Genomic DNA, 17,546 nt, shown 5'->3' with positions numbered 1-17,546 from the left:
TGTCTTACCAAGGAATGTGTTTGTATTAAAAGAAATAATTGTTTTACAACTTGGATGAACTAGAATTACTTTTATGCAAATCCGAAAATTGCAACAGATATTTTTCATTGCTTTAAGATTTAGTGGTATTGCCAGATTGTACGTACAGTTGGGCTACATTAATAGCCTCATTATAGTTTTATTGATACTGGCCAAATACTTGCCTGTATGTGCTTGTTGTTCTGCTTTTAATGATACTTTAAGCACACAGTCAATTAATTTATGTCAACATGACCTTTTCATGAGGCTGTGTTTATATAACTGAATTCATTTACACAAACACAACCTTGAGTAAATTAAAGAGAGTACTTAAGGGATTTGGAATGGGCGTTTCGATAGTATTTTTTGTGGGACATGAGAGCACATCAGACATTATGGAATTGCATTCCTAATACGAAGAATGTCTTTCTGATATCAAATAATTTTCATTTTTGAAAATCACGATGTAATAGGCCTACAAATTTTATGACAAATTATTAAAATTTGATATTTTTCATATTTTTAATAATTTTTCATAAATCTAATGACATATTCTTAAAGTGTATGTAGCTGCGAGGAAAAGCCGATCAATTGACAAATTTTGACCTTTCATATTGAAAATATGGACTTTTTTCCCAAAATTACCTAATTTTTTTGTGTTTTGGGAAAAAGATCCATATCTTCAATACGAAAGGTCAAAATTTTCAATTGATCGTCGGCTTTTTCATCCCACCTACATACACTTTAAGTAAAAATCATCATTTGCGAATTTCAAAAAAATCAAAATTATTTGATATCAGAAGGACATTCTTCGTATTCAGAATGCAATTCGATATGTCTGACGTGCTCTAATGTCCCACAATAAATACTGTCCGAACGTTCATACCCCATCCCTTAAATGGGGAAACTTAGGCAGGCGATAAAGAGAAAATATATTTACTTTACCACTTATGGATCCTGTCAATTGAGACTTAATGTCTGTTAAGTGAGGGCTGTTATTTGAACAGTTATGGGATTACTTACGTTTATGAACATAGAGGATGTTACGCTTATGAACATGATTTTCAACATTGTTAAGGGGGTACTACACCAATTTTGTGCCTATTTTTGCATTTTTCTCAAAATTGTAGCACATTGGTAACAAGTAAGATATGTATATTATAGGGGCAAGGACTACAACTACTGTACTGAAAATTCAGCAACTCAAAGCAAGTAGTTATTGATTTATTGATCAAATATTGGTTTTCCCTCATTTTTGACTGTAACTCCACAACTGTTGTCTGTGCTGAAATAAAATTTCCAGTGCAGTAGTTGTAGTCATTGCCCCTATAATATACATATCTTACTTGTCCCCAATGCGCTATAATTTTTGAGAAAATGCAAAATGGGCACAAAATTGGGCAGGGGTGTAGTACCCCTTAACAATATTGCTAGTATGTCAACAAATGAAAGTTCTGTAATTTGTTGAAATTCTTTAATACTAAATTATTTTGAATGTCATCAAATTGTAAATCTCTAGTCACATTTTCGATGTATATAACAACTAGCTATGTAGCAAAGACGTTAACTTCATGTACAAAACATTAACGCTCTTATTTTGTAAACATTGTATACCCATAGCTACATTAATCAACAATAAATGTTCTGTATTATTGTTCCTTATTCGTTTGTAAACACTTTATTTCATAAACATAGGATACCCAAAGCTACTTATTATGCTAACAATGAACGTTCATTGACTGTTAGGCTAAGTAAACGTTACAGGATAATATGTATTCAAATTCTGCCTCAAGGTTCCTGCTTAAATTGTGTTCAAGAATCAACTAAGATTTATTTGGCCCACCTTTTGCCAGTAAATAGGCTGTCATGAATTATCCAGTGTATTTTTATTATACGTGCCCGGTCTTATCACTTGGTACACAATAGCCTGTTTTAATCACAATGGTCAGAATTAAATAGCCAAAATGATTAGACAAATAGGCTACACTGTCCATACACTGAGTACAGTCTCTAGGCAAAATCATAGGCTAAGTACCGTCGTAGTCCTTGTCATTTGAGGTACGTAAAAACATACTCATTATGATCGATGCGAATTATAGAAAAAGTTCAAACAATAAAATAACTACACCTTTATCTTGACACTTCCTCATTTGTTCGCTCTGTTCCTTTTTAAAGGAATTTTTATTTGATATGGCATTCAAAGTGGCAATTTTTAAGGGTCAAGGGACCGTTCACAAACACTTGTAAGGGGGGACCTGATGCAAAAAGGGGGGCCCTGAAAATGTTGACCCTCCTAAGGGGGGGCCTGAAAAAATTACCACAAATTGTCCTGGGAAAAATTGAGTTTATATGCTTTTCTATGGGGTTGACCCATAAGTTTCATGTCAATAAAAATTCCTTTAAAAAAGGAATGTGGCGCCCAATGTGAACTTGGACGTGATATGGTGAATTCCATGGTGTGTACTGAGATTTGGTATTATAATGATTTTTCTAGGGAAGAGTAGAAGATGATCAAATGCAAGAGGAATGTGTTTGATTGGGGAAAGTGTTCTGACAATCCAAATATAAACTTAGTCCACCTCAAATGACCTGTAACAATTTGTGATTGACATTACTTAATTCACCTCGGATGACTTTGATCTGACATTCAACATTTTCGCGCTTACACCAATCATATCCATAACAATTTAACTCTTACAACTTCCTGTCAACTCTCTAATTTAAAACTCTAAATTTCTGTCTGTTTGCCTTTTCTGTCTTATACCATTTGGTACACTACAGTTTGTTACAATTATTAAGATAAGCAAACATTGCTGGGCAGATAACAGGATTTAGTTATTTACTTAATCCAATCATGGAGGTAGTAGCTAGTCAATTTTGGTCTTCAGTGTTTTAAAATACAACAATGTAGAACATGTATAATTAATATGCCGTGTTGTTTGCATACAGTTTGCCGCCCAATTGTGCCACCATATTGCAACTTTGGCAATAACCGCTATATATAGATTCTATGGTAATTAGCAAACAAAAGCCATCAGTTTAAGCGGCCTCGTTAATTGATCTTAAGTCACTATGGACCACAACGGTCTCATCCCAATGGCACAGTCCAATAACCTCAATTACATAATCATAGTGCAAAATTTGACCTCAAGTTGCAGAGTATGAGTTTGTGTTCCCAAATTTTCAAAGGATGAATGTACAAATGTATTAGGCCTATGGGTTTAAGAACTGTTCCCATGATAGATATATGAGCATGTTGTGGATCCTAGTGTATGGTCAAATGTCACCGTCTATCGGGTTCTAAGGCACGGTAAACTGGTTGAACGCAGACCTTTCATGTCAAAAAGGGGGGCCCTGAAAATTTTGAGGTCTGTAAAGGGGGGGCGACAAATTTTTCGCGATGAAATTTTTTTATCATCAGGCCCCCCCTTACCAAGTGTTTGTGATCGGTCCCTAAACCACTTCCATAAATCTGTAAGCGCACTTTTGAGCCTCTAAAAGGGGGATAGAATGCAGGGTGATGCTGCAGGGGGTCATGGGGATTTATCCCCCCCTAACCCAAAAACTTTTTGTGAAATTAATATTCACTTTAGCCTGGTGAAATTCATGTCATGTCACCCCCCTCCCGGAAAGTGCCACCACTGAAGGACGGTCAAATATGTTTACTTCAACAACAATTTAAAAAAAATGTAAACATTTACAACTTTATACAAAAATAAAAGGGTGTGTCAATAAAATTTGTTGGGATCATTGGTAAAAGTTGATTGATTGAATGACGTCATGCACTTATTGGCTCACGTAATCTCATTTATCTGTAACTTACCCGCATATGAGCGTTAACCCTTATCACACGCATATAGTGATAATTCTGCACTGTGGAAGAGATTATCAACACTGACAGATAATTTTAATGGCGACCATGGCAGAGCTCACTTTGGAAAGAGGTAAGAAAAACCACTGAAAGTGCTCTTAGATTTCATTGATCGTGATTTTTAATAAGCTCAGTGGTTGGAATATGTATGGCGCATCGTATGAATTGATATTATAACCGATCGTTACTGGTTGGTTGATGAAATTCCATGTGAAATATAGTCTTTTAGTTGGGATTTTAGGTAAGCTTAAAATTTAACATAGCGTATCGGTGACATCCACAGTCATGACAGTAAAATGTTTGTATTCGCCATTTACAATTTCAAACGGCAAAATATATGCGATGCGTAGTTTTAGGTCTTTTATGATAAACCCCGGTGATAAACGCTAAACCTAAACCCCAGGAGGGGGCACTCCTAGTCCTAGTAGGCTAGTTTAGTTCCCGGGTTTAGTTACAAGCAAACTTAAAAAATTAAAATTAAAAATTAAAACGGGCAAATCAAATTTTTTAGTTGTCCACGTCCAACTTAGTTTCGTCAGCACAGTCTACAGACATTCACTGTTATCATACTGACATTTTTTAGTGGAATAGTTCTCTTCACTAAGGTTGCCAATATCCTGAAACATGTAGGTTCTGATACTGCCTAACGCCCCTAAACATGCTGAAAGGAGTCAAACAAGCACTTTTGGTGCTAGGCTGCTGTTCTTAGTAGGGTTTTTCAGTCAATTTTAAATACACTAAAATAAGACTTGAAACACTGCTCAGATTATGCAGCCTGGCTTCCTGATTACAAAGATACTTTATTTTTTTTAATTGACCCATGGGATCAAAAGTTATGGCTCGTTAAAGTTGTCATATTTTGGCCTTATTTAGACCAAAGGTCAAAGGTCATTCCCATAGGCTCTGTACTTAAAGGGTATATGCCACCAAATAGCTTTCCATAGACTTTACGTGCAAAACAGGGGTCACGTTTTAGGCTATAAGTCAAGTTACGTCTTACTTTGAAATATATATTTGATATCATTTTAATCAGAACAAAATTCTGCATAACATATCTGAAAATGACACCATATTTTAGGTCTACTTTTTGAGAAAAATAGCGCTATATAAAAGACCCGATTTTCCCGTGTTTACGTCTGACTGCTAACCGCGTTTTGACCTCGTGTGTTCATGCGCTCATCATCGTAAACATCACTCAAATTTTCGCGTTTTCTGTTCAAATTAGTGGAGATCACATTCACAAGTTCTAGCAAAACACGATTTGCAACACTAAAATTGTTAATATTGTACCGATTTTGCACATTTTTTATGCAAAGTTGGGACTATAGTCGTGATAAACTTTTACGGAAACCGCTTCACACGCTTGATTTAGTGGTATGAACCCTTGAAGAGGCTAAAACATCGCTTTTAGGCCTTGAAAATGATTTTGTTATCTTTTTCACTACATTTTGAATTAATTGTAAGAAATTTTGGGTTATTTTCTTTCATACTTTAGACAGGATGCCGATTTCAAGCACAAGCATGATAGCCGACCATTGCCATTTTTCGTCATTTTGATGCACATGAATGCACAATGGTTGCTGATTTGCTATTTTCATGAAGATATTAAATTAATTGATGTTAATAGTAAACGTTCTTTGAACATCTTTTGCAAGTGCATAACTTCAAAATTAAAACATTCTCAGTACCTGCAGAATATTTAAAAAGACAAGAAATGTCAATCAAGTAGGCCTACCCCCCTCCATCGTCACTTTTAACCCGTTTTGTCCAAAAAAGCAAATGTAATGAATGGCTATTTGAAATTAAATATTAATATAAATTAAACTTTGAATGTTATAACAATTTAAAATACTGGAAAGTGGTATAAATAAAGCAAACTAGAAACTTAAATATCTTAAATCTAATATTTTATGTAATTTTATTAAAATTGAAGGCCAAAACTTGAGTTTAAATGACAAAAAATTGGTTAAAAATAACAATGAAATTGACAAACTTCTTTGTAAGTTAAACACCAATAAAAAATATGTGCAATATTTTGAAACTCTTCTTTATTCATATCAAAAGGTTTCAAACTTCTACCAAAATCGGAACTTTTATTAAATTGGAAATAAAAGCAGGCCTATTCAAGCAAACGCATTATACAGCGAAAAACCTGGCGGCGTCCATGAACGCAGCTTGTTGATGTCCTCCTCTTTTCTTCGTGTGCATTTTAAATAGATAAAGACGCGAAAACGCGTGGAATTGCTCCTTAAAGGGTACATGCCACCAAATAGCTTTCCATAGACTTTACGTGCAAAACAGGGGTCACGTTTTTAGGCTATAAGTCGAGTTACGTCTTACTTTGAAATATATATTTGATATCATTTTAATCAGAACAAAATTCTGCATAACATATCTGAAAATGACACCATATTTTAGGTCTACTTTTTGAGAAAATAGCGCTATATAAAAGACCCGATTTTCCGTGTTTACGCCTCTGACTGCTAACCGCATTTTGACCTCGTGTGTTCATGCGCTCATCATCGTAAACATCACTCAAATTTTCGCGTTTTCTGTTCAAATTAGTGGAGATCACATTCACAAGTTCTAGCAAAACACGATTTGCAACACTAAAATTGTTAATATTGTACCGATTTTGCACATTTTTATGCAAAGTTGGGACTATAGTCGTGATAAACTTTTACGGAAACCGCTTCACACGCCGGATTTAGTGGTATGAACCCTTAAGGGGTACTACACCCCTCGATAAATTTGTGTCTATTTTGCATTTTCTCAAAAACTAATAACACACTGGTAACAAAAGTTATGTATATTATAGGGCAAGGAATCCAGTTTCTATAATGGAATTTCAGTGACCCAAGACAAGCGGTTCGTTATTAATGATAAGAAATGAGGTACCGCTAGGATGTACCACATTTCCTATCATATATACTGAACCGCTTGTCTTGAGTCACTGAAATTTCAGTGTAATAATTGGATTCCTTGCCCCAATAATATACATAACTTTTGTTACCAGTGTATTATTATTTTTTTTTATTTTTGCAAAAATAGTCACAAATTTACCACAGGTGTAGTACCCCTAACAATGGCACCATTTAAAGCATATAAAACACTGTAAATGATTAGAAAAACTGTATGTTTTATCAATTTGGAAGGAGAAAAAGCTGCAAAAGGCAGTTAATAATCAGCTGTAAAGTTTCAGTTGTTTCCCAGATGCCAAAACTTGTTGCGCAAATATCATAATTTGCATAATTTACCGCTAATTTGCATATTTTTGACCAATTTTGGTCAATTTTTGACATATTCCGAGGCTTAAAAAGCCACATTTCATCAGTTATGTTGCATAATTTGATGTTCAAATTTAGATTTTGCATGTGGGAGACTTACTTTTATCATGGGGGTTAAAAGTAGGTCTGAATATCAACTTTTTTTTCGCATAATTGCTTCTAATTTGCATATTCTACCCACTTATTCCAATTAATGAGTCATTTTAACCTCCGTTTTTTCACAATTTTGATGATTAATCAGTAATAATTGACTTCTTATGCATTGTAATTATTTTTGTTGAGAATATTTATTTGATTTATAAGCACCATTGTTACTTATTCCACTAAGTTTTGCTTAATTTACTGCTAATTTGCATATATTTGGTCAATATTGTTAGCATGGCTTCCGAATTCAGCACCCTTGCATCATGAAGGCAAACACATACAATCATCAACTTCAGAGTTCAATTCTTCAATACAGTCATTTTCAGGTAACCCATCAGGAGGCTAAACATGTTCCTCTTCACTTATTTCTCTGTAAATTTAAAGGAAACAAACAAAATAATGGTGTAAATACATCATCATGTCATGTTATAAGAGCTTTTCGATTAAAAGATATGCTCTTAAATTTCTTTATTTAATTTGTGTTCTTGTATCAAATAAACTTTGTAATGTGTTTTCTTAAAAAGTACGTAAATAATGTACCACATACGGTATATCTTTCCTGGTATTTTTCTTCTTTTCCTTCTTTTCCTAATACATATTATAATCAATTCATTTTTAATCACTGCATTACACCTCCCTTCCCCTCCAATCCACTTATAAAAGAGCCCCCCCCACCACCCCCCTCAAAAAAGTGAAATAAAAATATAAAAAAGGTCTCAAGTTGAAACTTTAAGCAATTGGTAGTCAATAAAAAAAATCAAAACGTTCAAGGAAAATGGAACTTGATACTCACAATATTTATCCACAAATCCAATCCAGAAGTTTAATTTTGGGAGATGATCGTTTCTCCTGTAAAAAAAAAGAAAGAAATTACAGAAAATAAATACGATAATTAAATATTTAGAATTAGCAAAATAATAATGAAAATATAACATGCTTTGTTCACGAATGGAAATTGAGTCAATTTAATAATATCAGAAAATAATACAATTTCTTACTATAAATTGTTTCGAATTTTTAAAATTTATTTACAGTAAAGAACCCATGAAAAACTGCCTGTTTTCTGAGGGAAATTATTTAAATCTCTACCCTGGGAATACCCCGTCTGCAGCGTATTTGCTACTAAATTCTCTCGTATCACGCCCAATTGGTGCGTCGACTGATTTGCATTTTGGAATACAACACGACAGCATAGCGAGACAAACCATGTGACAATGGTGACGACGGAAAATGCAGTGCGTAATGTGGCAACACTGTAACATTGCTGACGACGGCAAGATGGCCGCACGCAGTAAGCCAAATAAACCCTCAAACCGGGGAGACATCGACCACTTTTAGACCTTTAAAATCACAAAAATATGGGCCAGTTCAACAAATCTCTACACTCACTATAATGTTATGTAATTGGACATTTACCAAATTCACTGGTAAGGTAAAATAAGCTCGTTAACTAGTGCAAACTTCGGTCTAAATCCGGCTATGCGACATTCAGATATGTGCGCACGTGTTGACATGGTTGACCCTGCACATAGCGCAAGCGGTGCCTGTAACTCGCTGTGCAGTGCACTCATTGCGCATAGCCTAGCACGGGATTTCCGTCATGCCAGGCTTCGCGTGGTAGAGCGGGTAAGAGGTAGGGGTAGTAAAATCAATTTCGCTGCATTATTACAGCCCTTCAGATCATGATACTTCGCAAATATATGCACAATAAACCCAACTACTTGTATAAATTATCCGAGAAAAAATGAAAAATATTTAGAGGTTCAAATTAAATTGTGAACATTTAAAACTCACCTAGAACGGCTTATACCTGCTCAAATCGATCCCGGGAAATTTTGTAGGATAGCTGTGAATGTCAGCTAAACGATAGGCTTGTCATTGGAACCCCTGGACCAATGGACGAGAAGCGATTTAGCCTCCAACATGACATGTCATTCATGGCCACCATGCTCTGACTCGTAAATAGGTGCCGTAACTGCCGCTTTCAACGTGTTGACTACTTTAACGCAAAATTTTGATCTCACCTGGCGGCATTCAACTCGCGATTTATCGCTTTTAAATATACACCAAATAATTTTCTTACTTCACACAAATAACACTAAATATGTATTTATTTCGATCGTACAAGGATTGAATTGTTTTGTTTATTAATAAAAATTATGTTCGAGTTTGAAAAAAATGAGTACTAAAAATTCCATGACCATTTATGCTGCGTGCGTGGCTAACACGGGCGATGATGCTGTTGGCCAATGGTCACATGATCACCTTGGGAAATCCCTATTCTTAGTTGTTGGTTGCTTTTTTTTTCTGTGTAATGCTGTAATACTGCTTCTTTAAACTTTTTCTTATCCAGAATAGATGTTATAGTTGGAGGTATTGTCAACAGTGCCACAGTGGTACGTGGTATAAATTCAGGCAATTCTTGATGTTTGTATTTGTATGAATTTGCTATGTCTGGATGAGCGTTGGACTGGGTGCACAATGTTTTCCAGTGGAATGGTGAGGTGATCTGTTAGCGCTTGATGGAAGATGGTGACTCTGTAGCTTTCCTGCGAGTTTCTAACAGATCCCAGTCTAGGCTTTCTTTCATGGATGTTGCGCTACTCAGCCTTTCGTAGTCGCTGTATACAAATCTTGCACTGCTTCTATCTTTTGTGTGAGTTCTTTAGTATGTGGATCCCAAACTGACCCACAATACTCTAGACGTGGTCGTACTACAGATTTATATGCCAGGTTCTTAATTTGTTTTGAGCAGGAGTACCAGAGTTTTATTTGCCTTTGATACCATACTAATATTGTCTTGTTCCGCACGGAGCGTTGTGCAGTATCCACACAGATACAGATATTGATTTGCAAGTTCCAGGTTAATTTTGATGTAAGTTGAACTCCTAAGTAAGGATACTCATTTGTCGCAGCCAGAATTGTGTTGTTTAGGGAATATTTGTAGCAGCATGGATACTGATATTGGACTCGGTCATTCTTGACATTTGCTTAAAAAGTTACCTTTTTCGGAGTCTTGGTTAGCAGCGACGTAGCTTGCAACACCATCACAGCGTCTTCATTCAGCGTAGTGTTTACAATCCTCCGGTCACATGACCACCCGATGGGAATATTTGTAGTTTGATGTGTTGCGAGCATGTGTGATTTTTTAAACACAAAGCATTTTTTGGCATTGAAATTCATATACGGTACCATTTTGTTTGCCATGTAGAGAGAGCATCTAAATCTTTCTATAATTTACCAGCATCCTCTGGACTGGTGATCTGTCTGTATACATGTACGATGCAATCATCTGCAAAAAGTTTTATACTTGATGTTAAATATTGTGGCAGGTCATTTGTAAAAATAAGGAAATCCATTAGGCCAGTTACTGTCCCCTAGGGGATGCTGGATTTCACATCCACCCACTCAATTACCACACATTGTTTCCTTTGTGTCAAAATGCTCTAGAACAGTTTAATGTTTTCCCCGGTATGCCATAACTTTCCATTTTCATTAGCAAACGCTGGTGTGGCAACTTGTCAAAGGCCTTTTCAAAATCCATTATGACAGCATCAACCTGATGTTTTTGGTCAAGATGTGTGGGTATCTAGCGGAAGTCCGCGGAAGATTGTGATGGTCCCCAATAAGTATAGTCCGCAAAGCATGATAAAGGAGCCACTTTGACACGACGAAGCTGAACAGTTTGTGAACAGCCTCCATTGAATTTGTGTGGAACACACTCACTGTCATGGAAATGTACGTAAACAATCTCCACCGTAGCATGATGGATACCCATCTGATAAAGGACGCGAATGTGGGGTGTTCCTCATTATGACTATTCGTTTACTTGTATACGGCTCAAAATATGCTAAGGTGTCATATTATAGCCATATATTTTGACATCTTTTTTTAAAAATAATAATTATAGAAATTTTGCTAGTTTAGTGGCAAGTTTAGGTAGTAAAGACATAGCATACACAATTTAAGTACAATCCTTTCACTCTAAATAATAAAAATAATAAAAAATAGCTGTAAAAATGCCTATTTTTACACTTTTATTTGTAACATGCCAAGAGACGCCTTTTTTCAACAGCTTTTAATGTTTTTTATGGATCCTTATAGAAATTCATGTGACCTGTTTCCCAAAATGGTGCAGTAAACCAATCAAAAAAACAGAAAGAGGCATTATGAATTATAAGTTAACAGATCAAAAAAAGGATAAGTTTGCCTTGCGTATGTTACTATTGTCTGTCAAACATTTGATTGATTTTGAAGTCCCTCAGTTTTTTTATAAACAAAGACTTGAAGCATAAACTAAAGGGTAAATCTATTGTAAATAACTTCATTTCTCCATATTATAATCAATTTGTAAGTGGCTGCCATCTTTTTTGAACATATAACAATTTTAAAATTTTTCTTGAAATGTCTGTCAAATAGTAACATACGCAAGACGGTGCTGTAATTCCTGCTAAACTAGGGTGATACAGCTAATTATGCTACATGACATAGCATTTAGCTCCACCTAGCTTTGTGGCACTATCACTTTGTGAGGAGAAGCTTTTTGATGACACAATCCATTGTTAAGTGTTGTCTGTCAAACATTTGTACGCAAGTAACATACGCAAGATTTGTATGTGTATGTCAAAAGTAACATATGCAATACGTTTAAAAAATTAAAAATCACTTGATGTTCACATTATGATGATAGTTTAGAGTTTATAAAAGTGTTTTAAAACATGTGATTTATAAACTGCATGTGATCTTTATTCAATTTCCCATCTTGAACTACTGTTTTTGCCAAATTATTATTCTGTATGTTACATTTGACAGACATCTTGCGTATGTTATGGCTTGGCAGACACACATATTTTATTTATAACAATTTATCCTCCTTATTGTAATATTTGGACACATTTTTTTCCACAATCAGTTGCTGTAAGTCCTACACCTAAATAACCACAAAATACCTTATGTAATACTTTATAAATTTTTATTTGATTGCAGAAAATCATCAAAATTGTGTCTGTCAAATATAACGTCATGCAAGGGCTAGAAAATTAAATTTGTGAAGTAAATGGTCTATAACTTATCTTTCTTTTAGTGTATTATGAACGATATATGTGCATACTATAATTTAAACCTGGTTGGAGACCAAAAGAAAAGAGCTGGAAAAATAATTGTGTGTTACACTTTTATGACACCTTAGCTTATTTTGAGCCATACATGTATGTATATTGATCGAATATCGGTTATGTCATTTTGATTATTGACACTACCCTATTTTAAGTTTGCAAAGAACTTAAGGGGGTACTACACCCCTGACCAATTTTGTGCCTATTTTTGCATTTTTCTCAAAAATTATAGCGCATTGGTGATAAGTAGGCTAACATAGGTATATTATAGGGGCAAGGACTACAACTACTGCACTAAAAATTCAGCAACTCAAGGCAAATAGTTATTGATTTTTTTGAGAAAAATGCAAAAATAGGCACAAAATTGGGCAGGGGTGTAGTACCCCCTTAAAATTTAACTGTACAATGTAGTACTATCTCAATTTAGCTGCGGATTTGTCATTAATCCCACTATACACATTACACAAGCACTCACTCTGAATCAAACTATTTATAATCCACAAGTTGTTATGCAGTCATGGCAGTACCGTAATTGAAATGAAATTGCTACAAAAGGTCAACTTGTAAATTTTGTATCATATGAACAGTTTGAATCCTATTCCAACAAAACTTAACTTGGGTCATACATGTAGCTACACTTTGGGAACCCTCATCTATTGGTGGTGATTAAAGGTCATATACATGTACTGAGGTAAAAGGTCATTTGAGGTCAACTTGTAAATAGGCTGAAATAGGCATTTCTAATTATACTACAGAAACTTTCAAAGAACTTGTGAACTGGAAGTGGTATAGGGTGTGTTTGTTTACCACTCATACAGTTTGGCATTTAGCTGTTATAAAATCTTTATGAATTTAAATGCCCCATGGTAGGGGTATCCCGTTCGATACAGCGTGTCGAAAACCATACCGTTTCTAGTTTAACGTGAGATTCTGAGGGATAAACCCCCTTGAGCAACACAAAAAGTCTTAGAAGTGATCCATGTTCTCTAATAAACTTATTTATAATACATAAAGTTTTCTTAAAATATTCCAAAGTCTAAAATAATTTTGAAAAATCTATAAAAAAAGTCTGACAAATCCCAGAAATTGAGGGAGGGGAAGAGAACCAAAACATTAAATTTATACAGCCTTAACACCAAATCTGCACATTTTTGCACGCTTCACACACACACACACACCCCCCCTGTCTGTCTGTGTTTGCCTCCAAACGTGGACATTGTGTTTTGCTATCTAACCGAGGACCTGTGTATGATGTTTTCATCGCCTAACCGTGGACTAAAATGGCGGATTTTTTGGTGTATAATACTGAAACGGAATTTTAGCCATCACCCTGCGGACGGTAGTTTTTACACGCTTTGGTCTCGGTTTCAGGCAAATAGCGTTTAAAGCATCTAGCATGCATTTGAGGTCTTGCAGCAGTTTGAGACCGAGGACAGTCCTCGGTTGGAAGTAGGTCCACAGTTTAGGGTGAAAAATATTGTGTGTGTCCTCGTTTGTCGGCAAACACGTACGCACATTTTGTAGAAATTGAACAATTTAGGTGTCAAAATTTGGACATTTTCACAATTTTTTGTCATTTTTGCTCAGAATATTATTTTTCACTCTCAATGACACCCAATTTTCAGTGGTTTCACCAAGGTCTTAGCCAGGATTGAGTGAAATGGGTATGTTAAAAAAAGTTGCGTAAAGTTTTAGTAAACGCGGAGCATGTGCATGAAGTGCAAATCATGAGCGCAGAATGTGAATTTCAAATTTGCTTAAATTGTGTTTAAAAACCATTCCATTACCGTTCCATTACCTCTAGGTAACACAGCAAAATAGGTTAAGTGCCATTGAAGCCTATTGACTTCAACCTATTTTGATGCAAAGGGCTTAGGCAGCCAGCCGTGTTTTATACACCCAAATTTGTAAATACACACCCAGTTTTTGCCCACATGGCCTATACTTTGTACACAAATCTTAAATTTACACACCCAATTTTTTAGAATTTAAAACCCAAACCTTCAAATCCTGCCTAAGACCCTGTTTGATGCATTATATAGGTACCGGTAAGTAAACATCCTAGATTGTGCAATCCTATCCTTATTTGAATATTTGTATTGTTTTATCAAAACAAACATTATGACACCTCTTGGCCAATCGGCAGGTAGTTCTCATGGAGTTAAATTCAACAGGGACATCAAACATCGACTGACAGAATGATAAACACCAGATACTATACACTTTATTGCGACTTTATCATTGTTTATAAGAGCTTTATTCATGAAACACAAATTTACAAATTTTACAACACAGATTACAACACGGAAAATGGATTTTTAGAAAACGGTAAACTTTACTTGGTTTCTTTATTCTGGCTTAAAGGCTATGCCCAATTAACTAAATTGTCCAGAAAATGAGACTTTTGACCTATTTTAACATTTGAGGTAAGAAATAATTACAATGCTTGGTGTAAGGCATAATTAGAGATAAAGGTATTGTTTTTAGCCGATGGAGTGCATCTATCGTCTCATATAACACGGGCGACATCATTATTTTAAGTAAAGCAACAAAGCGAAGCCGAGTTGTTTTACTTTTAAAATAAAGATGTCGCCCGTGTTATATGAGACGATACATGTAGATGCAGGATGCAGTGGCTAAAAACAGTACCTTTAATCTCATTCTCAAACACTTACTTCAATTCAAATAAAAATATCATAAGTATTACAAATTTTAACCAAATTAAATCCTTCATTTTGCAAGGAATTATACCTAGGGCGTAAAATCAATCAGTCCCGTTGTTACTATATATGCGCCTCCAATTCGTCAAATAGTGAGTACGCGTATCGCATCCATGCACACACGCTGACCCGTGTGATATCGTGTCATATCACACAGGTAAGAACCAATAAGTTTGAAGAAACATTCTCAAGTGTTTTAGCAGGGCTCGAAAAAATGTTAATTTCCCGGGCAGCAAGTTAAATTTCCCACAATTTATAGCATGTTTTTATATACAAAAATACACAATTTCCTCCAAATACAAGAATGTCCTCCAAAACCAGAGTTTCCTCCAAACACCAACATTTCCTGGGAATGAGCTTCCCAAATTCCCCACTTTTTCGAGCCATGTGTTTTAGAATGAATCTCATTCATTTTTTTTTCATTTCAGATGTGTCAAGAGCTGTAGAGCTGCTTCAACACTTACAGCAAAGTAAGTAGAGAAATATTAAAGAAGGATAGTTTCATCTCATGGTATTTTCACCTCTTGTATTCTCTCAGCTAATTAAGGGCTGGGGTATGAGCGTTTGGACAGTATTTATTGTGGGACATTAGAGCACATCAGACATATCAAATTGCATTCTGAATACGAAGAATGTCCTTCTGATATCAAATAATTTTCATTTTTGAAATTAGCAATGTAATACACATTTTATGGCAAATGATTAAAATTGATATTTTGATATTTAACATTACTCAAAGTAAACTTTATAAATCTGACGATTTATACTTAAAGTGTACATGTTTTTGTATGTAGGTGGGATGAAAAGCCGATGATCAATTGAAAATTTTGACCCTTCGTATTGAAGATAAGGATTTTTTTTCCCAAAACACCAATAAAAATTTGTCTTTTGGGGGAAAAATCCATATCTTCAATATGAAAGGTCAAATTTTTCAATTGATCGTCGGCTTTTCCTCCCAGCTACATACACTTTAAGAATATATCATTAGATTTATAAAATTAATTTCGAGGACTGTTATATATCAAAAATGTGAAAAATATCAAATGTTAATAATTTGTCATAAAATTTGTATTATATCGTGAATTTCAAAAATGAAAATTATTTGATATCAGAAAGACATTCTTCAGATTCAGAATGCAATTCGATATGTCTGATGTGCTCGCATGTCCCACAAAAAATACTGTCAAAATGCTCATTCCAGATCCCTTAAGCTCCTTCAAATAAATGGCCATTCTATTTTTATCAACCAAGCTAAAAAGCCCAAAATCAGGCTGAATATAAATTAAAACATATTTATATTTGCTATAAAAAAGTAGGAATTCCTATTTAAATAGGGAAAATGTCATGCGTGTTGTAATAATACACGTTTTGGCAAATTTCATGTTATGTGTGTTTTTTAAAAGGGGGCACTTATATATAGGTGTATGCTAGAAAAGTTCTCATCAGACACTAATTAGGTAAAATATAGTGTTTGTTTCTAACAGCTGCGTATTTGTGCATAATCTTAACACATTGGCAGTCTGTTGGTACCACATGCATCGTTGGCATCAGAGTAAAGGCAACAGTCATTTTCACTGATTTCTATCCATCGGAGTGTTACTTCAGCATTCTTAGTTTCTGTCCACCTGCCGCCAGCTCTGTCAAACACAAAATCAACTGGTATCCGCTGTTCCTCATAATATTCGGTCACGTTGTAAGTAATTCGGAAGCCAGGATCGCAGGTGGATGGCCAAGTGATTGCCTGAGTCTGAGAATTTACCACAGTATCATCAATTTCAGCTGTATTGGGGAATTCAAAATGGGTAACAAAATCAACTGAAGAGCTCGTACCATAAGCATCAAGTTCGATTACGATTGAATCATCAATAGCAAAGTCAAAAGCAGAACCAAAATGAGCAGTAGAATTTGTCGTTATCTGTTCAGAAGTTCCAATTTGTGGAAAGTCAATTGTAGTGAGCCCAGAACCGTGATTTTCAAGAAGAAGAGCTTTATTTGTAGTCGCCCGACGAATCGCTTTATCATTATGTTGAAATGAGTAGGTTACAAGTCGCGTTTCAGCTCTCCAAAGATACAAGTAGCATTTGGTATTTTCACGCCAATCTAATGTCCAACATTTAAATTCACTGACAGTGTTTCGCTCAAAACGAAGAGTTCCAAGAAATTGTTCAGACATGGTGACTTCTTCTCCATCAGCTTTTACATTCTGAATAGAAAGTACATCAGTTACTGGAGCTCTACTGCTAGAATTTTTCACGATGAGATGATGGTATGCATAGCCCATGGCATTGTTACCAGGGGACCAAGACTCACCAGAGAAAACTATGACTTCCAGCTCATCACTACCAGCAGATTGTTGACCATAAACAAATCGAGTCGTATCAATAACCTGACT

The 17,546-nt window shown here is 35.2% G+C and overlaps 1 protein-coding gene and 1 long non-coding RNA gene across 4 annotated transcripts in view; one reads left to right on the top strand and one right to left on the bottom strand.

Moving 5' to 3' along the window:
* Positions 1–3,883: 3,883 nt before the first annotated feature.
* The window catches only part of LOC140155317 (protein lin-7 homolog C-like), a 29,659-nt gene continuing 15,996 nt past the window's right edge, over positions 3,884–17,546 (top strand). For all 3 annotated transcript variants that reach the window (XR_011859373.1, XM_072178109.1, XM_072178108.1), the window contains exons 1-2: positions 3,884–3,962; positions 15,583–15,624. Coding sequence is in view for 2 of the 3 variants with exons in the window: in XM_072178109.1 (XP_072034210.1) it covers positions 3,929–3,962; positions 15,583–15,624 (76 nt within the window). In the remaining variant the exon portion in view is untranslated. The remainder of the gene's footprint in view (positions 3,963–15,582; positions 15,625–17,546) is intronic.
* On the bottom strand, positions 7,507–9,237 carry LOC140154248 (uncharacterized). The gene is made up of 3 exons (XR_011859284.1): positions 9,115–9,237; positions 8,114–8,169; positions 7,507–7,690 (listed from the first exon to the last, which is right to left on the bottom strand). It is a non-coding gene; the product is annotated as an uncharacterized lncRNA (long non-coding RNA).

Source organism: Amphiura filiformis, chromosome 6 (genome assembly GCF_039555335.1).
Source record: "Amphiura filiformis chromosome 6, Afil_fr2py, whole genome shotgun sequence".
NCBI classification, from domain to species: domain Eukaryota; kingdom Metazoa; phylum Echinodermata; class Ophiuroidea; order Amphilepidida; family Amphiuridae; genus Amphiura; species Amphiura filiformis.
Note: the sequence above shows the minus strand (reverse complement) of the source record. Positions and strands in the feature narration are given on the sequence as shown.